General features: G+C 34.0%; 1 protein-coding gene across 1 annotated transcript in view; it reads left to right on the top strand.

Moving 5' to 3' along the window:
• FYTTD1 (forty-two-three domain containing 1) overlaps positions 1–24,083 on the top strand; it is a 31,660-nt gene extending 7,577 nt beyond the window's left edge. The window contains exons 3-9 of the mRNA XM_070370670.1: positions 4,640–4,788; positions 10,713–10,825; positions 13,853–13,949; positions 14,350–14,411; positions 15,780–15,854; positions 19,899–20,025; positions 21,685–24,083. Of these exons, the coding sequence (XP_070226771.1) occupies positions 4,640–4,788; positions 10,713–10,825; positions 13,853–13,949; positions 14,350–14,411; positions 15,780–15,854; positions 19,899–20,025; positions 21,685–21,783 (722 nt within the window). The 3' untranslated portion in view covers positions 21,784–24,083. The remainder of the gene's footprint in view (positions 1–4,639; positions 4,789–10,712; positions 10,826–13,852; positions 13,950–14,349; positions 14,412–15,779; positions 15,855–19,898; positions 20,026–21,684) is intronic.

Here is a 24,083-nt window from a genome sequence, read left to right as displayed (position 1 = left end):
TTTAAAGTTCCATATGTCCCTCTAACACATGACTAGTGTTCAACTGCTGCTCTGGTGAAGCTTAAAATGTGGAAGGATCTTCATAGAGGTAGTAGTTGAAGTAATGAGAATGAAGGTACTCTGGAAAGACAAGAGAACTTTCTAAAGGGGCTAAATGAGTGAAAACTGAGAAAAGACTATTGCATGAAACATGACAAGGAAAGGGTGAAAAATAGAACTGTTGCTAAAACTGAGATAGAGCTAGTGAAGTTTGTTCAAAGGTAGAAAAGGAAGGAGAAGAAAGGGATGATCTAGGCTTTTTAGAAGGTAAAGGAGAAGCTGTTGATAAATAAGAGATTGTAGAAAGAAAGGGTGATGAGAATGGGAACAGTAACTATAATAGAAAGCACCTAGAAATAGAATTTCCTTTTATTTGTGTGTTTTTTTAAATTTTATTGAAGTATAGTTGATTTACAATGTTGTGTTAATTTCTTCTGTACAGCAAAGTGACTCAGTGATATATATATGTGTGTGTGTGTGTGTGTGTGTGTATAGTTTTTCATATTCTTTTCTATTATGGCTTACCCCGGATATTGAATATAGTTCCCTGTGCTATATAGTAGTGTACCTTGTTGTTTATCCATCCTATATATACTAGTTTGTATTTACTAATCCCAAATTCCCAATCCTTCCCTCTCCACCTCTTTTTATTCTTGTTGATGAGATTTTTTTTCATGAGTCTTTCTCATCTAAGCCTCAAACTTTGGTATAATAATGGATTCCTGCTCTCTTTAAACTTTCTCTTTGTTCTACTAATTCACTCATTCTTTTGGAATACATTCAGATTTCCTTGTTCCTCTCCCAGTCCCTTATCATGTTATGTTTTAATATTGCAATAGCATCCAGAATGGTTTCACTGTCTTCTGTCTTCCATTCAGTATAAGATACTGCTTCAAAACTGATATAATCTAATCATGAATTCCATGATCCCCTCAATTCCTATTCAAGTATAGTCTTTATCCCCACTTAGAGCCCTCTTATTTGTGCCTACCACATCCATTCACTTTCTGTCCTTTTCTCTAGACTCTCAGTACACTGTGCTTGCCTATGTCTTTGAATTGTACTTGTCACTGTTTGCCTTATTCCTTATTCACATCGTTTGTGTTTTGTAGCTAGCTCAGAGCCTGCCTTTTCTGTCATAGCTGTTTTTTTTCTCTTTGGAAATGTACCAGATTATATTCTGCCTTTTATTATTCTTTAATCGTTTGGAAAAGTGTTCAATTTTTCGAGCCACAGAAACTTGCACTTAGGTCATGGCTCTGCCATTTTCTAACTATGACCTCTGGGTAGTCACTATTCTTTGCCTCATTTTACTTGCAAAATTGAGAAGTTAGCATCAGCTTCATCAAGTTCTCATTTAAAGTACTCAGAACAGTGCCTAGCACAGTAGTAGATCCTTCATTATTTAATACAAATAAAAATAGCAAGTTGTTACAGATTTAATTTGAACTAGAGGCTTTCCCATCATGCTTGATTTTCATTTGGTTGCAATTCTAGAAGGAAATCACACAAAGAGTAGCAACAATTTGATCCTAATATTTTAAAAAGTTATATCTCTATTGTTTTTTTGATGATTATAAAACTAATAAGATCATTACTTTTAGTCCTAAGGCAGAGCACCCAAAAAAGGAACAAATCTACATGAATTCCCTACCATACAGAGTTGCCATGCAGATAGAATTCACTGGGAAGTGATCTGTAGGGATGCTGCTGCTGCTGCTAAGTCGCTTCAGTCGTGTCCGACTCTGTACGACCCCATAGACGGCAGCCCACCAGGCTCTCACGTCCCTGGGATTCTCCAGGCAAGAATACTGGAGTGGCTTGCCATTTCCTTCTCCAGTGCATGAAAGTGAAAAGTGAAAATGAAGTCACTCAGTTGTGTCCAACTCTTAGCGACCCCATGGACTGCAGCCTACCAGGCTCCTCAGTCCATGGGAGTTTCCAAGCAAGAGTACTGGAGTAGGGTGCCATTGCCTTCTCCCACTGTAGGGATGAGGGGGCTTTAATTTACTGGAGGATGAGCAGGGTCAGAATTAGAGTGATACCTAGGACTAGATCTAGATAGATACCTTGGGCCTAAAATTTAAGGTGTCATTCATTCTCAAATTTTGTGCCTTAGGCACCTCTCTTACCTCACCAGAGTCTTAGCTTGAGGGGAGGGGATAATGATTGCCATTGACTGTCCTATGCCACAGAAACAAACCTTGAGTTGCACACTAGAACTTGAAAGAAAAGCTTCTAGAGTCCCTGCAGCTCCCTCTGCTGACAAAGCCTAATATTAAGCCAACTGGTAAGAGACATGTTCCAGTAACAGAAGTGGGGCAGTAAAGGCAATGAATTCATAAATGGTTCAACCATCATAACAGGTTTTTTCTAACTGCCTTGTTGAATTCTGGTCTCAAAATTGGTACACCACAAAAAAGCATTATGGAATTATATATTTGAGAATGACATATACATGATTATGACTTAAGAGATTCATCACACACATTAGTCCTGAGAAATCCTACAGTAAACTATTTTATTTAGTTTGACTGTGAAGCAAGTTGTTAGACCTGTTACCACATTGAAGGTGTATAGTATTACACAGGATTCCATTCTAAAGACATTCCCCCACAAATTAAAATTAAGAATAGCCAGTATCACAATTGTTACTTAGCATAGTCCTCTGGAATTTCTGGCCATTGCATTAAGAAGTAAAAGAATTCGAGGTGTAATTATTGGAAGGAAGAAGATAGCATTATTTGTGAGTAATATGATTGTCACTCAGAAATCCCAAGAAAATAATTTGAAAAACTATTAGAACTAATAAGTGAATTCAGTGATAGCTGATTAGAAGCTATTGAAAGCTCAATAGCTTTCTATAATCCCAGGAATGACAATATGAAAATTATTAATAGGGATCTTTTTTGAGATTAATAACATATGAAATACCTTTAATAAATTTAATGAGAACTGTACAGGACCTATGGGGGAAAAACCTTGAAACTTTACTGTGCCAATTTAGTGACCAAAGAAGACTTGAATGAGTGGAAAGACAGCACATTCCTGGATATTGTAAAGATATCAATCCTTGAAAAATTAATTATAAATTTAAAGTAATTCTTAGAGCATCAAAGAAAATTAGAACTTGATCCTGAAAGACTGATTATGAACATGGCAGTTTGGGAATGAAAGATAAAAAAAAAAAAACACATGGAAAGTGTTCATTATTGCTAGTAAACTACCAAATGTGATGAGATTTTTTTTTTAATTTCAAACATAAAGTGATAATGATTAAAAAGAATAATAGTCAAAGTAGTCAATGATGTGGAAAAATGGGCACCCTTATGTTCCTGGAAATATACATAAATACAGTCATTCTGGAGGAGATTTTTTACCAAAAGAATCAAAATCCTTAAGAATTTGCTTTACTCTTTGATACAGCATTTTGACCTTTGGAAATTTATATATTGAAGAAATGATCATGGCTGTGTATAAAAATGTGTTATCTATAGTGTTATTGTAATCTTTATGGTAGAGTAATGGTAGAAGTAACTGAAATGGTTTAGTGTGAATATTAAAGACATTAGAATTAAGGATGGTCAATATCACAGTTGTTACCTAGTGTAGTTCACAATATTCACAATACAGTGTTAACATAGACTACAAAGTAGTATTTTGAGTGTGAAATATGCTTGCTGGAAGATTGACTTGGCCTGCTTTCTCAGCCCACAGTACTACAAAATTGTAAATTACCTCATGTGATACAGTCTTTTGTGTTGCTTAAAAACAGTTGATTCTAAAAGTGTTAACTTGAAATATATGTGTATAAGTAAAATACTAGAAAAATGTAAAATGTTAGTAGTTGTTATCTCTAAGTGGTGACCTAATAATGGTGGTGACTTTTATATTCTTATTTATACTTTATATATTTTTAAGATTTATGCAGTTGAACATGTTTACTTTTCCATAATTAGAAAATGAATGTTTAAATAGATAAGACATATAATGGAAGAGTGAAGTAAGTAATGTCATGTGCCGCAGAGATTAAAATATTCATTGGAGTTTACTGCAGACTTTAGCAAAACCAGTTGGAATACAGTAAGACTGAAAACAAAGAACCCAGATTGCAGCATAGTAAGTAAATAGGAGATAATGATTCCACTCTAAATCAGTTGCCACCAAACAAATAAAGTGTGAGGCACCTGTTAATAATGTATTTTATCTAACCCAATACATCTGAGATATCTTTATAATGTATGATTAATATGAAATTATTAATGAAATATTATATTTTCTTTTGTTACATCTCAATTCAGATTAGTCATATTTCAAGTACTCAATAAGCATATGTGATTAGCAGCTGCACAGGGAAAGTTGAGACTGTTCTCTTTGTTGAGAGTAATTCTGAAGAGAAGATAGCTAGGAGGAAATGTGAGAATCCTCTAGTCCTTTGCAGTCCATTACCAGTAGCAGAACCCTTTTCAGTGCAGCTTATACAATATAGTAAAAGAAATATTATATAATAATAAGTGAAAAACTCTCATGTCCTCCACCCTGCTTAAGAAAGACAGTATCCTATTGATTCTGAGATTGTTTTTTCCTCTTCTCCTTACAGGTTTTGGTAAGAATAGTCTGAGCCGTAGAGGAAGAGTGATGCCTGGGAAGAGACGTCCTTATGGAGTTATCACTGGCCTTGCAGCTAGGAAAGCAACTGGAATTCGAAAAGGAATTAGTCCTATGAATCGACCACCTCTAAGTGACAAGGTAGGATGATAGTTAATCCTGAATCAGAAACTCTGGGACAAATGAATCTGTATTCAAAACAGAAATAAGACTCACAGACATAGAAAATAAACTTTCAGTTACCAAAGGGAATGAGGGGAGGAGGGATGAATTAGGAGTATGGGATTAACAGATACAAGCTACTATACATAAAATGGATAAGCAACAAGGATTTACTGTATATCACAGGAAACTATATTCAGTATCTTATAATAACCTATAATAAAAAATAATCTGAAAAAGATATATATTTACAACTGAATTACTTTGCTGTACACCTGAAACTAATGCAATATGTAAATCAACTATATTTCAACTAAGGAAAAAAAATAAAATTTTATTTGTACTAGTATTTTTGTGAATGAGCTTGAGAGAACATTTTATTTGAATATTTTGGTTTTTTAATGTAGTACTTTAGGGCTTATATAAAAATTTAATAATTAAATAAAAATGATTGTCATTCATGAAGAATACCTAAACTTCCACATTATCAAATATAAACTTTTTTTTTAATAGGTTCTTAATTTTGCTTGTACATGTGCCCCCGTGTGTGTGTATACAGTTTTTAACAGATGTGTGTCTGCAGTTATTAATAGGTTATTGATGTATAATTTTATACTATAAAATTCATTTAAGTGTACAGTTCAGTGAATTTTAGAAAATTTAGAGTTGAACAATCATCACAATAATTAATTTTAGAAAAACATTTCTATCACTCTAAAGAGAAATCTCATGTCCATTCACAGTCATACCCCATCATATGCCCCCAAGCAACCACTAATCTACTTGCTGTAAATATATTATAAATTTGTCTTTCCCACGCATTTCATATACAGGCATACCTTGTTTTATTACACTTCACTTTATTATGCTTCACAGATACTGCGTTTTTTACAAATTGAAGATTTGTGGCAACCCTGCATTGAGCATGTCTGTTGGTGCCTTATTTTCAACAGCCTTTGCTCAGTTTCTGTCTCTGTGCTACATTTTGGTAATCCTCACAATATTTTAAACTCTTTCATCATTGTATTTGTTATGGTGATCCATAATCTTTGATGGTACTATTGAAAAAAGATCAAAACTCACAGAAGACTGAGATGATGGTTAGCATTTTTTTAGCAATAAAGTATTTTTAAAGTAAGGTATGTACATTCTTTTTTTAGGCATAATACTGTGGCACACTTAAAGACTACATTATAGTGTAAATATAATTTTTTATATGTACTGGGAAACCAAAAATTCTTGTGACTGAGTTTTTTGTGGTATTTATTTTACTGCAGTGGTCTGGAACCAAATCCCCAGTAACTCCAAGGTATCCCTGTAAATGGAATCATACAGTAGTATATGGGCTGGCAGTTAGCTGTATACTTTTGAGGTTTATCATGTTGTAGCAAGTCTCAGTACTTCATCTCTTTTTATTGTTGAATAATATTCCATTATATGGATATACTATATTTTGTGTATCCATTCACCAGTTGATGGACAACATTTTCATTGTTTTCACTTTTTTGGGTATTGTAAATACTGTTGTTTACATCCCTGTAAGTCTGTAGGGACACAGGTTTTCATTTCTCTTGGGTGGATAACTGTTTCCTCTAGTTTATATTTTTAATTAGAGTTATATTTATTTACCCACTGTAAATTAACTACTTTTCAAATCTTAATTGACTTTTTATTTACATCTCAATGGAGTAAATTTCGAATTGGCTAAATAAAGCACTACTTAAAATAGTTTCACACATGGTTTTTCTTTAATTTCTTATGTTTAGTAAGTCTGAACCACCAAGGAATGTAATGTTCTACTCTTCTATTTTTTAACCTGTTTGGTTTCTCTGATTATGAAAGTAAGACATTTTAATTGAAAAATTCAGGACATGAATCATTTCTTAAAATATCTTTAAGAATGTATTCTGGTTAACCACAACTCTCTTTACACCTTAACTTTTCAGTTCTGCTATCACCAACAGCTGTCTCTAAAACTTCATCACAGAACTTGCTCCAGCAAAAATTTTAGATTGCAACATATGGTATAGTCTTTTGAGTTGTTTAAAAATAGTGAAAATTGAAAGTGTTAAATTATAGAATACTTACAAGCTCTATAAATTATAGAATAATGTACTGAATGTTTTTATTCAAAGACTGAATGATTTTAGAAAAGGTATGGTTTGAAATTTTCTGGTACTTAAGAACCTTTCTCTCAACCTGAATGTAGATTAATATCTGAACAGGAATGACTGTGGTACTTGTGAAGCAGATCATTTTCTAGCAATTTATGAAATTTCTTTTTACATATAAATAACTTATACCATCCTTTTATATTCATTAAATGAATTACCCAAATACTTTAATATACTTAGAAATTTTATACCTTAAAAAAAATTCCTGACCGTAATTAGACATTTTGTTACTTTATCTCTTCCTTTCCACAGTTTATATGCAATAGTAAGATTTTATTTCAATAAAAATGTACATTTTCTTACAGATGAAGTGAAATACTAAGTGGGATGTGCTATGACTAGCAAATGACTGTGTTAGGAGGGGAATGAACATCTCTAAGAATGAATTTTTTTCTTTTATTTAGAGAAAGCTTAAAGTATCTGCCAAGTGAAAGTTCTTAAGGAATTTTTTGACTGGAATATATTACCTTGTCAGTGTTAGTTCTATAACATTTTCCTTTTAGATTCACAATTTCCTAAAACTGAGGGTATGTTATGTTTTGTAGAACTTTTAACTGGACTGTAATAGCACTAAACTATTTAGTACTTCTGTAAACTTAAAAAAATAACTGCATAAATAGCAGTTATATTCTGCTAATGGGTAGTTTTGATCATTTGTCTGATTTTGATAGTTTATTAATACCTTATCTTCATACTGTGGAATTCAACAGTAAAATAGGAATAAATGTTAATGTGCAAGACAGTGTGGATACATCTCAAAACATCGTGCTGAGCAGAAGAATTCAAACACAAAATACTATGTACTATGATCCTGTTTCTTTGAAATTGTATAAAAGGCTGAACTAACTATAGTGACAGATCAGGCATTGCCTGGGGTTAGAGTCATGTGAGGGAAGGAAATTGCAGGGGGCATAAGGAAACATTTAAGGTTAAAGGTACTGTTTTATATCTTGGTTATGATGTGTTACATGACTACATGTAGTTACCCAAATTCATCAAACTGTACACTTAAAATTTTATTACTTTTAATACTTAAGTAATAAAATACTACTTTAATAGAAAAACATTCAAATAGACTACCTTAATTTCTTTCCCTCAAGGAATAATTTTTGATATCAAAATTCTGTAGGGAAAACTTACTGCTAGATATTCTTTGTAAACACTTTTGTACACATATACAAACCTTAGATTCATGAACACAAATTTCCCAATACATTATTGGACTATTGACAGTTCTTGACCATGTATCATCATTTAATTCATGTTGACTGAATACTCAGTATGTCCTAGATGCAAGGGATTCTGTATTAAAATCCCTGTCCTCATGGAGAACTCAAATAAATATTAAATAATTTATCACACAGATAACTAAATGATTATCATATGGCAGGTATTTTGAAGGAAAATGACATGTGACAGTAACATTATAGAAGGAACTTTTACATTTACCTATAAAATGGTCTTTGGTATTTTTATTAAAGACAAAATATTAAGCTCAGAATGGGCTATCATTAGTCTGATTTCATAGCATTTCTTCTGTATGGTTGATATTCTTTATTCCTGCTTTTACATTTACTTCTTCTCTAAATGTTCATGAAAATGAAGACTATTGTAATTTTTGTGTTTTTTAATCTGTATCTTTGGGATACTTCTCATATTTTTAAAATACAAGGGAATCTACATTAAGTAAAATATACAGTTCATATTGTCAAAGACTTTTGAAAAGCCTTCATGGAAAATATGGAAACCTGAATTAGGCTTTAATGATGGACTGAATTTATGTGGAGAGAGAAAAAGTGGACATTTCATGTGCTAATATTCTATGACATTGAATTTTTTAAATTTCTATATTTCTATTCAGGTTTCTTTGCTATCACAACCTCCCTTTTTTTCTTCTCACACATTTGTTTTGGAAATTAGCTCTCTCTTTTTTTTAAAACTATTTGTATTGATATATAGTTAATTTATAATGTATTAATTTCAGGTGTAGCAAGTGATTCAGATATATGTTTTCAGATTATTTTTCATTATAGGTTATTACAAGATATTGACTATAATTCCCTGTGCCATACAGTAGATCCATGTTTCTTATCTTTTTTATATATCATAGTGTATATATATTAATCCCAAACTCTTCATTTATCTCTCTTCCCCTTACTTGCTATCCATTTGATAACCATAAGTTTGTTTTTCTATGTCTGTGAGCCCATTTCTGTTCTGTAAATAAGTTCATATATATCATTTTTTTATATTCCACATATAAATGATACCATATATTTGTCTTTCTCTGATTTATATCACATAATATGTTTTAAATCTTTCAAGGATTCTAAATTGTTGATTTTATTTAGCATGGAATGCAGTATTTGTATTTGGCCTATGTCCACCTTTAAACCTACATTCCACACCATTACCTTCACCCCCTCCTCTCCGCCATAAACATACCTCAACATTCCAAGAATCTAAAGTCATAGTTTCCTCTTTCATATCTCTTTCTCTTTGTGCATATGCAAATCTCTCTCTGTTATAATGTTATTACCGTACTTCCCATATCCTATTACATAACTTACCACAGTATATTATAATTACCCATTAATATGCATCTGTCTGTTAGACTGGATTACTTGAAGATGAGGACTATACTTAGATATCTTTGTATATCTGACTAATATACCTGTCCCATTATAGATACCTGATAGATATTTGTTGAATGTCCTCAAGAGACAGAGCTGCTCTAAACATTTTGTAACGTGTCAAATTCTTTATATAATGGAATTCTCAACTCGAGTTTAAGCTGTGCCCACTGCAGGATTTCAGTCTTTAGTTGTTAAGATAGATTTCAGAGAAGCCTATTGGCAAGGGGTCTAAGAGCCTCTTGTGAAACAGCTCAAGTTATGCCACTGCTGAGTCTGAGACATGTCTGGAAATTAACCAGTCTTTTTAAACTTGGTGGATGCCCTGACAGGTGACTCTTTGCAGGGGTCCTGGGAGGGAGCTAATTAAAAGGAAGACTGACTCTAAATGCTGGAGGGAAAGAGTGATTGTGAGCACACTGTAATACACTTTGTTCCCACAAAAGTCTTTAGACATCTCATAGAAACAAATAGACACCAAACAAAGCTTAACACAAATTCACTAAAAACACTAGAATCATAGAAGCACAAGCCACACTGCTTAGGACCCTCTAAGAGAGCAAGAGACAAAGGAGAGATAACATATCTCTTCTACTTCTCCTCTGACTTAAAGATCAACTTCAGTCCAGTCAAAGTCAAGGAAACCATCAGAGATTGCTTGGCTAGCACGATGGCGCTGCACCTGCATCAGGAATTTGGCTCTCTTACACCTTCACTTGACATCAAAATCATATTTATATGAAAGATTCCCAGATTTTCATTTCAGGCTCTCTCGATTCTTCTCTTGAGCTCCAAAGCCATGTTTCCTCATCACCTGTGTATCCCTCAGAGTATCTCAAACTGAACATAACCAAAATAGAAAAAATTCCTTCTTCTGTTTGAATTCTTCTTTAGTTGCAAGTATTTTAAGTATAATGTGGTTATCTTTTTGGTCACTTAGACTGGAAATATTCAGGTTGTTTTAGCTTCTCTGTCTCTCTAATCTGTACATCTTAAGTAGTGGTCAGTCCCTGTCCATTCTGCTTCAGAAATGTTTATATGGTAGGTTATAGAGCATGAAGCAATCTAATTAACATAATTTCTTGCTTTCTAAAAGAATATAGAACGATATTTTCCAGCATTAAAAAGGAAGGCAAACCTTCTGAGACAAAATGAAGTGCAGAGAAAACCAGTTGCAGCTCTCAAGAGACCTAACCAGTTAAATAGAAAGTAAGTACTCAAATATAAGACAGTATTATGTTATCCTTCATAAATAAAGATGGACTTCTTATACTGAGAGTTCAAATCAATGAATTTGCAGTGATGTTGTAGTTGTCTGGTCATTTTTGAGACAGGTCATTTGGGATGTCTGTTTGAATACTCAGTATGGAAGCATTTAGTTACAGCTTCCTTATTTTTTAGAACCAGTGTTGTTGATGAATTTAATTATAGACTTCTTAAGAAAAACATCACTCTGTTTCTTTGTTTCTCTTGACATATAGAAAAAGACTGAAAAAGGTGATTGTTTTGGTAAAAACACCTCAGCCAGAATTATTCAAAATTCTGAAAGCTGAATTTGTTACATACTCTCAGTGGCTCTTAACAGAATAGTGTATGTTATTTGTGGGAAAAGCAAACCTGAAAGGATTTTTCATGAATACTTCTTAAGCTTAAATTATTTATTTGTCTATGTCCAGTCTTAGTTGTAGCATTCGGGATCATTCATTGATTGTAGTGCGTGGGCTTCTCTCTAGTTGTGGCATGTGGGTTCAATAATTGTGGTGCACAGGCTTAGTTACCCAGGAGTATGTGGATCTTAGTTTCCTGATCAGGGATTGAACCTGTGTGCCCTGCATTGAAAGGTGGATTCTCAACTGCTGGACCACCAGGGAAGTCCCTAGCTGAAATTATTTTGGTATTAAATTAAAAAGGGTATGTCCTGTGATTCCACTCTTGCAAGGTCCCCAGAGCAATCAGATTCACAGAGACAGGCAGCGGAGGGGTGGGGGCTGGGGGCTGGGCGGAGGTGGGCAGTGAGTTGGAAGGGGAACAGGTTTAGTCTGTGAAGGTGAATGTTTCTGGAAATGGTGGTGGTGGTGGTACGACGTGAATGCACTGAATGCCACTGAACTGGCCGAAGCGGTAAACTTCACATGTATTTTACCAATTAAGGATATTTAAAATGTTAAAAAGACCATTGTTTAAAATGTGACCTACTATTATAGTACTTCTGCTTTATTGACTATGCCAAAGCCTTTGACTGTGTGGATCACAACAAACTGTGGAGAATTCTTAAATAGATGGGAATACCACACCACGTGACCTGCCTCCTGAGAAATCTATATATGCAGGTCAAGAAGCAACAATTAGAACTGGACATGGAACGGCAAACTGGTTCCAAATCAGGAAAGGAGTATGTCAAGGCTGTGTATTGTCACCCTGTTTAACTTATATGCTGAGTACATAATGCAAAATGCCAGGCTGGATGAAGCACAAGCTGGAATCAAGATTGCTGGGAGAAATATCAGTAACCTCAGATATGCAGGTGACACCACCCTTATGGCAGAAAGCGAAGAAGAACTAAAGAGCCTCTTGATGAAAGTGCAAGGAGAGTGAAAAAGTTGGCTTAAAACTCAACATTCAGAAAACTAAGATCATGGCATCTGGTCCCATCACTTCATGGCAATAGACAAGGGAACAATGGAAACAGTGACAGACTTTATTTTGGGGGGCTCCAAAATCACTGGAAATTGTGACTGCAGCTGTGAAATTAAAAGACACTTGCTCCTTGGAAGAAAAGTTATGACCAACCTAGACAGCATATTCAAAAGCAGAGGCATTACTTTGCCAACAAAGTTCCATCTAGTCAAAGCTGTGGTTTTACCAGTAGTCATGTATGGATGTGAGAGTTGGACTATAAAGAAAGCTGAGTGCAAAAGAATTGATGCTTTTGAAGTGTGGTGTTGGAGAAGACTCTTGAGAGTCCCTTGGACTGCAAGGAGATCCAACCAGTCCATCCTAAAGGAAATCAGTCCTAAATATTCATTGGAAGGACTGATGCTGAGGCTGAAACTCCAATATTTTGGCCACCTGATGGGAAGAATTGATTCATTTGAAAAGACCCTGATGTTGGGAAAGATTGAAGGCAGGAGGAGAAGGGATCGACAGAGGATGAGATGGTTGGATGGCATCACCAACTTGATGGACATGATTTTGAGTAAACTCCGGAATGGACAGGGTGATGGTGATGGACAGGGAAGCCTGGTGTTCTGCAGTCCATGGGGTCGCAAAGAGTTAGACATGACTGAGGATTGAACTGAACTGAACTGATTATGGTACTCTGTTCTCTGTAAGGATAAAGTAGAAGTTGACAAGCTGTGAAGTTTTATTATTTCAGTTTCAAATACCATTTATTCATCTCTTATAAAAGACAATTCAAAGCAAAAAAACCCAAAAAAACCCTGAAATGAAGTTTTTGTATATGTGGAATGGCTATAATTGTAACTTTACTCAACTATCATCTCTTTGTTTTGAGAATCAATTGGGAGTACTTTTTTTTTGGAAAAGAGGAACTTCTCAAAAATTTGTCAATTACCTGAGCCATTAATGAGTCCTTGTTAATTGAGATGGCCAGGGAAATTATGCATTTGAGCCTCTATAAGGTTGGAGGTAAGATGAGGTGACATGTTAAACATTTATTTATAGAAATAAGCAGATAAGTATGAAAAGTTGTCTTTTACCAACTTGCTATAGAAATTAGAAATTGGTGAAAGTAAAGTCAAACATAATTAAGGTTACAGTATTCTATGCAGGAGAGAGCAAACAGTGGAACAGTATGAGTTTTTGTGTGATTTATATTAATATAATACGTATTATGAGTGAAGGAGAGCAATACATATGAGTGAAGGAGAGAGATTTGGAGAATATGTTATATTTCAATATTTTCTCTTTATTGTTGATTTTTAGCAGTTTGACAGTGATGTACCTAGGTATGATTTTCTTTGTACTAATTCTTTTAGACAGTTGAATATTTGTAAGATAAATTAGCTCCAGAATTAACCAGATTGTTATATGATATCTGTAAATCAGATCTCAATAGCTTCATGTAAACAAGAACATAATTGAATCTTTGTGTTTAGTATACCTCAGTATTTTCGCCTATGCATTTAACTATTTTTGCTTATTTTTTCAAGATGTTTCAGAGTTGTTAAGTGGCCCAGACTTTTCATGGTACATGTGTTTTTTTTGTTGTTGCAGAAATAACATTCCAAATAATTTTACCAGGAGTGGAAATAAATTAAGTCATCAGAAAGACACTCGTCAGGCAACTTTTCTTTTCAGAAGAGGCCTGAAGGTATAAAAAACCCTTGACAGTGTTTTCTTTTTACACAAAGGATCCTGACCATCCACCTTTAGTAATCATCAATTATAGACATGACCCATGATCAAGGTAGGGTTTGGGTTTAGGATATGGAGAACATGACATTAGATTAATTTTTTTTCCCTCTTTTCTCTTTTGTTGTCATCAATGCAGTGTCCTATAAGAATTCAACATGTTATTTAGGAATAAATTTGTTTTTACTACTTATTCTGATACAGGAACCTCAAGAAAGAGGTGTTGTCAGAATAGGCACATGCTCCTCTCTTGCATTCAAACCCACCACACAGGGTTCTAAAGTTACAGAGCAGGATAGCTCTTTGGATTCAAATCCTCTGCTTTCTATGGCATCTACTGCTTTTTTTTTCCCCTTCAGGTTCAGGCCCAGTTGAACTCAGAACAACTGCTAGACGATGTAGTAGCAAAGAGAACTCGTCAGTAAGTTTCAATTTGTTTTTCAAGATGTCATTTCAAAACTCCCAGAATAGTAGTGACCTAAATTACTTTGTGCTGCAGTTTAAAAGAAATTAAATGAGACCCAGAGTGAATTAACCATTGAGCCTGAAATAAGTAAATCCTGTTTTGTTTTTGTTGATTTCCCCCCCAAAACATTTGGTTTTTCACATGTCAGTGTTACACGTTTTAGCAGCAAATGCATTACTCTGTATTTTTTTTCCTGTTTATTCCATTTTAATGAAATAGCTCTTTATTTTTTTATAATCACTTTATACAAATGAACCAGTTCAGGGAATAAGTAGAAGAAAATCCAGTAGAGCTTTTAGAATATTTATAAATTTTTAAAAACAATACAGTGTTTTCTTCTTATATTGCTTTTTTCCTCCTTACCCCATGAAGGTATTTTAAGAATATATTTTTGTCTCTTAGAATTGCACTGCAAGTGTGAGTTGTAACATTCCATCAGTATGACCAGAGTTTAAAACTAAATCATTTAAAATTATGGCTGCTACTTAGAAAACAAAGCATATATCACATGATCGCGGTTCAGATATGATACCTTCTAGAATGGGCATGATTTTGAGCAGTTGGAGTATAAGAATGGCAACTATTTGAACTTCATGCTGATAGTATTCTTTTGCACTGGAGTTTGAGGATCAATGTATAGAACAAAGCACAAGATACTTAATTTGGTAACAATGTAATATAAATGTCAGACTTTGACCTATATAAATATAAAAGTAAAGCTGATAAAAAGTGGGTGAAGAGGTAGAGGGAAGGAATTAGAAATACTATTGTCCTTTCTTTTAAAGGAGGTAGGGGAAAATGTCAAGAGATACTACTGGAAAAAGAAATTCAAGTGTATTTATAAAATTAATGAAAATAAAATAGTGATACAGCCATCAAAATGTTTCAAACTAGGAAGAGAAACTAGAGGATAGTGTGATGAGCTGAATCCTTATGATAGCAAGATATTATTACCTAAGTATCTTGTTTAGTGAACTGGAGGTAACTAACAAGCAGAAAATCAGGAAGTTAAAAGTGCTGCCTCTGGGGAGCAGGAAGGGAGAACAGTGGAGTAAAGGATTGTTGCTTTTTATTAGAAGCTTTTCTGAATTATTTGCTTTTTTTATGTGCATATATCTGTTACATGGAAAAATATTTATAAATTCATGTGTCCAGTTCTTATAACCAATATGCTGATTAATTATATCATGTCGGGGCTCAGATATCTAGAATTTCTGAAAACTTAGAAAAAGTAATGGCTACTTTAAAATATGTTTTATATAAAACACACAGTAGGATTTGTAAACTTTCGTTTTAATGAAATTTTTGGTTTTTTGAAACTAGATGGCGAACTTCCACCACAAATGGAGGAATTTTGACTGTATCCATTGATAATCCAGGAGCAGTGCAGTGCCCAGTGTAAGTCTTTTTTTTCTTTTTGGAAAAAATTATAACCTCTCATTATGTAAGATAATAGAAAAATATTTGACTCTGCTCAGGAGTATGATGTCCAGGCTAGGATAAACTGAGACAAGGAAACAATACAAAGTGTAAGTTAAAAGTAGAGAATTCCTTGGTGGTTCATTGGTTAGGCGGAGAAGGCAATGGCACCCCACTCCAGTACTCTAGCCTGGAAAATCCTATGGACGGAGGAGCCTGGTGGGATGCAGTCCATGGGGTGGCGAAGAGTCAGACACGACTGAGCGACTTCATTTTCACTTTCACTTTCAGTGGTTAGGACTCAGTACTTTGAGTGCTATGGCCCAGATTCAATCCCTGATTGGACAGGGCACTAGGATTCCACAAGCCACACAGCATGCCAAAGCAAACAAGCAAACAAACAAAAAAGCCAAAACAACTAAAAAAGTTACATGTTTTGGACTTCATTACATACACATCCGCCTTTTTTTTAAAGACTTCATAGTATATTCTTTTATTTTTGTTGTTTAGTTGCTAATTCATGTCTGTGACCCTATCAACTATAGCCTCCAGGCTTCTCTGTCCATGGAATTTCCCAGGCAGGAATACTGGAGTGGGTTGCTATTTCCTCCTCCATGGATCTTCTTGACCCAGGGATCAAACCCAAGTCTCCGGCATCGGCAGGTGGATTCTTTACCACTGAGCCACCAGGGAAGCCCATTCTTTAATTTAAATGACCTTAATTAACTTCACCATTCCATTATATTTATTGCATTATAAACTTTCTAGGTTGAAGCTGGAAGTGATATTGCCTGGGGTGGGGGTTGAGCTGAACCCTGAGTTCACAGGCAAGATGTGAGACTTGTAGCACTGGGCTGGAGGTAAAGGATCCATTTCAAGAAAGTTCTAAAACCATATTATCAAATTCAACCTGATAATTGACCTAGCCGTGGAAAAGCCTCATTGGATCCTCACTAGACCACACGGTAACTCTCACTCTTAAATTTTTCCCATCAAAAAGTATCAGGAATGAAAATCTACGTTGTGTACTTAGAATTGAAAGAAAGTCCCGTATCAGCCAGTGGTCTAGCAGATTGGCTAATTTCTTGGAACTTCATGCAGACGTACTCAAGCTAACACAGCAGAGGAAAATGTCTGTGTCGATGTGTGTAACCCATTAGTAGGTTATGAAGTCAATTATGTGAGTTGTGATGAACATATTTTTAAAATAATAAATTTTTTTTTTAATTCCTAGGTTTACAGAGTTTTTGTTTTGCCTATACATCCATTTTAATAATTGAGATGAAAACATCAGATGAGTCTCGAGGTTTTAGAGGTTGCTTTATTTTAGTAGAAGATTAAGACTTGGAAATGACCAATTATTCCAAATTGTTGAAAAGTTTGTAGTTCTACTTACAGAGGTATTCTGTGAGCAATTTATAAATTTTAGTCTCTAGATTAGTCTGTCAAGAACCAAGTTGTTTTTTTTTTTTTTGATTCAGCAAGGTTGCAGGATACAAGATTAATATCTGTTTTTATATACTAATAATGAAATATCAGAAAGAGAAAGTAAAAAAGAAAACTGATTTAAAATTGTATTTACAAAATGCCTATGAATAAACTTAACCAAGGAGGTGAAGGACCTGTATGTTGAAAAACTGCGAGATATTGATGAAGGAAATTTTAGATGATTCAAAGAAATGGAAAGATAATCCCATGCTCTTGGATTGGGAGAATTAATATCATTAAAATGACCATATAACTGAGTAATCTATAGAGTTAACGCAATCCCTATCAAAATACCCAGGGCATTTTTCACAGAACTAGAGCAGATAAAATTTACATGGAACCCCAGGTGACCCCCAAATTACCAAAGCAATTCTGAAAAAAAAAAAAAAAAACGAAGGTGGGAGGTCACACCCTGACATAAATCTTAGCAGTATTTTCTTGGATCAGTCTCCAAAGGCAAAAGATACAACAAAAGTAAACAAATGGGACTTTTAATTAAACTTTAAAGCTTTTACACAGCCAAGGAAACCATCAACAAAATCAGAAGACAGCCTACAGAATGCAAGAAAGTATTTGCAAATGATGCAACCAACAATGGGTTAAAATCCAAAATATACAAACAGCTTATACAAGTCAGTATGAAAACAGTTCAGTCAAAAGGTGAGAAGAAGACCTAAACAGACATTTTTCCAAAGAAGACATACAGATGGCTAGCAGGCACATGAAAAGATACTTAACACCACTAATTGTTAAAGAAATGCAAATCAGAACCCCAATGAGGTATCACTTCACCTGTCAGAATAGCTCTCATCAAAAAGTCTACAAATAATAAATGTAAGAGAGGATGTGGAGAAAAGGGAACCCATGTACACTGTTGGTGAGAATGTAAATTGGTTCATCCACTGTGGAAAACAGTATAGAGGTTTCTTAAAAATAGAACTAACTACCAATTCCACTCCTGGGTATATATCTAGAAAAAAATGAAAACACTAAATCAAAAAGATATGTGCACCCCAGTGTTTTTCATAACAGCACTGTTTACAATAGTCAAGACATGGAAGCAACCTAAGTATACATCAAGAGATGAATGGATAAATCAGATGTGGCATATATATATGCATATATATGTATATATACAATGGAATGTTACTCAGCTATAAAAAGAATGAAATACTGTTATTTGCAGCAACATGGATGGACCGAGAGAATGTTATACTTAAATAAGTCAGAGAAAGACAAATACTATATATTACTTATATATGGAATCTAAAAAAATAATACAAATGAATGTATATAGAAAGCAGAAACAGACTTGTAGACATAGAAAACAAATTTGTGGTTACACAGAGGGGAGAGAAGGCAGAAGGAAAAAATCAGGTGTATGGAATTAACAGATACAAATTACTATATATAAAATAGATAAGCAACAAGGATTTACTGTATAGCATAGGGAATTAGACCCATTATCATATAACAACCTATAATGAAATATCTGCAAAAATACTGAATCACTATGCTGTATACCTGAAACACACAATATTGTAAATTAACTATACTTCAAAAAATAGAGGAGGGGGACCTACTGGATGATGATGATAATGAAGATCGGGGGATGACCAGCTGGAGTTGATCAAGGATGATGAAAAAGAGGCTGAGGAAGGAGAGGATGACAGAGACAGCGCCAATGGCGAGGATGACTCTTAAGCACATAGCGGGGTTTAGAAATCTTGTCCCATTATTTCTTTACCTAGGTGCTTGTCTAAGATCAAAATTTTCACCAGATCCTCTCCCCTAGTATCTTCAGCACATGCTCACGGTTCTCCCCATCCTTGTCCTTCCCATGTTCATTAATTCATATTGCCCTGCGCCTAGTCCCATTTTCACTTCTTTGACCCTCCTAGTAGTTACGTTAAGTCTTACCCTGTAATTTTTGCTTTTAATTTTGATACCTCTTTATGACTTAACAATAAAAAGGATGTATGGTTTTTATCAACTGTCTCCAAAATAATCTCTTGTTACACAGGGAGTACAGTTCTTTCCATTCATACAATAGTTGCTTCCCTGACAACAAAGGCAGTCCTCATTAGTTGAGTGGAACCTGAGAGCAGCTTTGAGTTAGAGGTATGTGTGTTAAACCCCACATAAGAGTGCTGTGTGGGGCTCTTCAACACAAATGTAACAATGTATTTTTGTGAATGAGAGTTGGCATGTTAAATGCATCCTCTAGAAAAATAACTAGTGTAATAGTCTTAAGATTTGTTTTCTAAAGTTGATACTGTGGGTTATTTTTGTGAACAGCCTGATGTTTGGGACCTTTTTTCTCAAAATAAACAAGACTTTATTAAACCAGGAATTTGGAGAAAAAATAAAAAATAAAAAAATAAAAACTGGGTTGGCGGGGTTATTGAGAATGTAAATAAAGTAGCCTTCATACAGTTGAACATGTATACAAGTCAAAATGTCTTAATGAACCAAGTGATTTATTTCTCTTCTTTTGATTGTTTAATTGATCTTATTTTAATTTTTTTCTAATAGAACTCAGAAACCACGATTAACTCGTACTGCTGTGCCCTCATTCTTGACAAAACGGGATCAATCTGATATAAAGAAAGTTCCTAAAGGTGTCCCCCTACAATTTGACATAAACAGTGTTGGAAAACAGGTAAATTTCCCCCCCTGTATTTCTCTGGCCATTGACTGAAAATATTTTAATTAACAAAACTAATGTTGTATAATAAATAGGATGTTCTAACTATCCTTAACCCTAGGAAACTACTGGTCTACCTGTTTTCTGTCTCTGGATTTGCTTATTTTGGACATTTCATGTGAATGGGATCATATAATGTGTGAACCTTTTTTCACTTACCATAATTTTTTCATGGTTTATCCATTGTGTATATCAATATTTTATTTCTTTTTATTCCTGAATAATATTCCACCATATGGATATACTTGTATTTTATTTGTCAGTTGATGGACATTTGGATTGTTTCCATTCTTTGGCTATTGTGAATAATGCTCCTCTGAACATTCATGTACATATGCTCACACAAAAACCTGTGCATTCATGTTTTTGTGTGCGTGTATTTTATTTCTCCTCGGTAAATACCTAAGAATGGAATTGCTAGATCATATTATAATTCTGGGTTTATCTTTTGGGGGAGTACGAAATTGTTTTCCAGAGAAGTAGCTGCGGTACCATTCCTTCCAACATGTAAGAGTTCTGAATTTTTCCATGGCCTTACCGGCATTTGTTATTATCTGTCATTTGATTTTAGACATTCTGATGCATGTCAAGTGGTATATCTCACCATGGTTTTGGCAGTTTTTGTATTATTAACCTTGTAATCTTGCTAAAATACACTTTCTGCTTTTAATAATTTTATAGATTACTTAGGATTTTCTTTGTAAGCAATCATGTCATTCTTTGAATTTCTTGCCAATCTTTAAATCTTTTCGTTTTCTTCATTATGATGGCTAGGACATTCAGTTCTATGTTGAGAGCATGTTTGCTTGCTTTGTCTCCAGACTTGAGAAGGCATTGTTTTTCACCATTAAGTTTGATGTTAGCAGTAGGCTGTTTTTATCAGATTGAGGAAGTTCCCTTCTATTTGTAATTTGCTGAGAATTTTTATCATGAATGAGTGTTACATTTTAAAATGTCAACTGTGGCATGAAGATAAAATTTTCTGTATAGACAGAAATTTGACCAAATTTATTTTGCTTATTTTGTCTGTTGTTACTTTCCTTTCAGCCTGGTATTTCCATCTCGTTAAGAATTTTCTAAGTTAGTTGTGATCCACACAAAGGCTTTAGTGTAGTCAATGAAGCAGAAGTAGATGTTTTTTCTGGAATTCCCTGTTTTTTTCCTATGATCCAGTGGATGTTGGTAGTTTGACCTCTGGTTCTTCTGCCTTTTCAAATCCAGCTTGAACATCTGGAGGTTCTCAATTCATATACTATTGAAGCCTGGCTTGAAGGATTTTGAGCATTCCTTTGCTAGCATGTGAGATGAGCTTAGTTGTGTGGTAGTTTGAACATTCTTTCATTGCCCTTTTAGGGATTCTGACTCTAGGTTTCAATTCTAGACCTCCAAGTGGACAACTGACTTCCCTAAACTTCACTAAATTCACCTATTTCATATGGGTGTTTCCCTCATATATATACACACACACACACACACACACACACATATTTATTTATTTATATATGAATGTTAAGTATTGTTACTGTGAATTACCATTATGATCACATTGTTGTTCCAAAGCAAATGTAGCTTACAGTCAAGTTGTTAATTTTTGTTTTGTTTTGTTTTCTCCAGACAGGGATGACTTTGAATGAGCGATTTGGGATCCTGAAGGAACAAAGAGCCACTCTCACTTTCAACAAAGGAGGAAGCCGCTTTGTAACCGTGGGATAGATCCCATGTCACAGGAACTTTTCAGTGATGACTCTTAAAAATTTAATTGCTTGAAGAGTTCATCACAGAAATTCAAGAAACTTTATTTCAAAATATTCACAAGGCTAAATAACTCTTATTTTTATTTTTGAAGTTTTTTTTAAACATGTATAAATAATGCCCTGAAAGAATAACAGGGAATATGCCTATGTGTTCTTAAAGATTTCATGGTTGGCCCAGACAGAACAATTCTCTATTTGACTTTTTTGATTCCTCATGCAGCAGAAAGAATGTGGAAAGATAGAAATTGATTATTTTATGATAGTGGTATTTAGGATCTCATCACCTTTGCCCATTTTTTACACCTTGCCATTGTAAATCTTGGTCTTCAAGATTTGAAATAGGTCCCTTTGTTGCTGTCACTTATACTTTAATAGTGTTGGTGTAATAAGTGCAGTTGACTTTTCTGCATTAGGGATATAAAAAATTATTAGAATTTCAGTTTGGGGGTTTAAGATTTATGGGGATATCTGGAACTTGGTTCATTTTTCAAATAACATTAAGTTAATCCTCCAGAGTTGTAAATCTTTAATGCTGAACTTTTTTTTAATGAGAAATGTGACTCCGGGCATTAGCTTCTGTTTAAAATGTTGGTGTTTAAAGGCTGTAAATGGGTGTTTACAAAGTTATCTGATAGAGCCTAATTGGAGGAAAGTCCAGAGTAAAAATCTGGTAATTTGTGTGGAGAGAAAGTAGCAGGTGGAAGATGGTAACTGAGATGAAGACTTTAAAAGCTAGGTCATAGGTATACTGTTTGAATTTAGTGTAGTTTTGAGTCTAGTGTGCACAAAGTATTCTTCAGATGATATTTGGAATAATTATAATTAAAATGGATTGAGTTCTATAGATATTTTGATAGGAAAATTAGCCATAAAGTCCTGGACTTCTTATTTGAAAAAGTTAAATTTTAAGTTTACTAAATTAAACAGTATACATACAGCTCTTAAAAAAATATATATGTCACAAGGTAAAAAGTGCAAAATTATAATAGAGTTAACATTATTATGACCTTGTTCTGTACCTTTGCTTCTGATTTCTTGTGTAAAGTTCAGGCATTTATGGTGAGAAAAGGGTTTTCCCCCTCACACTCTGGAGGGTTAGGAGGAGTTAATTTGTTGTGCCAAGCTAGTGCTGAAAGTCCTCAGATGGTTGTAAATTTTAAGTTACGATATAATAGCAAAATGCAGCAAAATATTCAAACTACAGGTTACAAGTTTGGTCATTTTGAAGCTTAATTTTTGATTTGCTGTAATGTTAAAACCTCTAAGTAGGTGTTAGTTTTCCTGCAGTGTAATTTGTGTTGATTTTCCCTGTTAAAACACAAAACATTGTTATGGCTCCTGCCTGCTTTGCAGGGTATACTAGATTTCATTGTTGTTTCTCATGGTCCTTTGGTTACTTGGTTTATGCTAGCCACGGAAAGCTATCAATAACAGTTTCATGCTTATACCAAAGAATTAAATCTGATCCTTAATATCTGGTATTTTGCTTGTAAGTCTACTGATAAGGGATTATTGGAAGCCAGTCATACAATTTGAAAGTAAACTCCAGTCTCTCTGTAGGCCAAGGACTCACTGCAAAACATTTTTGCAAGTATGAATGCTTAGATTTGATTCATGAACAATACATTTTAGACTGGTTTAGAATTATTGATAACTTATTTTAAAACAAAGGAAAAACAACTGAGCACGAGTTTGCTGTCTTTAGAGCAGTTTGTGAAAATACGGTCTAAAGATGTTTTCATTTTCTTGTTCTTTTAAATATTATTGTACAGAGCTATTATTAATGCCTTCTTTTTAAATCTTAAAAATCCCTCCAAATATTGATATTAAGTGCATCAAACAAAATGTCTTTGGTATATTAAACTTTTGCTCTTCATGCATCTGTAATTTCATTTTCTTTTTAAATATAAAATCTTGCCTTTGTTACAGCCAAATTATAATTCTTGAGTGCTAACATGTTGTATAAAAACAAAGGAATATGCTCTTTTGGAGGAAATTTTTCCTTTCTTAGAATGTGGTTGTAGTCATCCTATTTCAGTTATTAAAAGTTTTTTTTTTTTTTAAACAAGATGCAACTTAAATTTCCCTTTGCATCAAGGTGTGTAAAAAACATTGATGCAGTGCATCACAAAATGAACGTTTGTATTTAATGAGGAGATGCTTTACACTGTACTTTTTGGTGTTTTTTGGAAAAGTTACCTTTAGATCTGAAGCTGTTCATTTTTAACAAATAAAATATTACAGGTCTCTCATGATTTA

The sequence above is a fragment of the Bos mutus genome, chromosome 1, assembly GCF_027580195.1.
Source record: "Bos mutus isolate GX-2022 chromosome 1, NWIPB_WYAK_1.1, whole genome shotgun sequence".
NCBI lineage: Eukaryota > Metazoa > Chordata > Mammalia > Artiodactyla > Bovidae > Bos > Bos mutus.
Note: the sequence above shows the minus strand (reverse complement) of the source record. Positions and strands in the feature narration are given on the sequence as shown.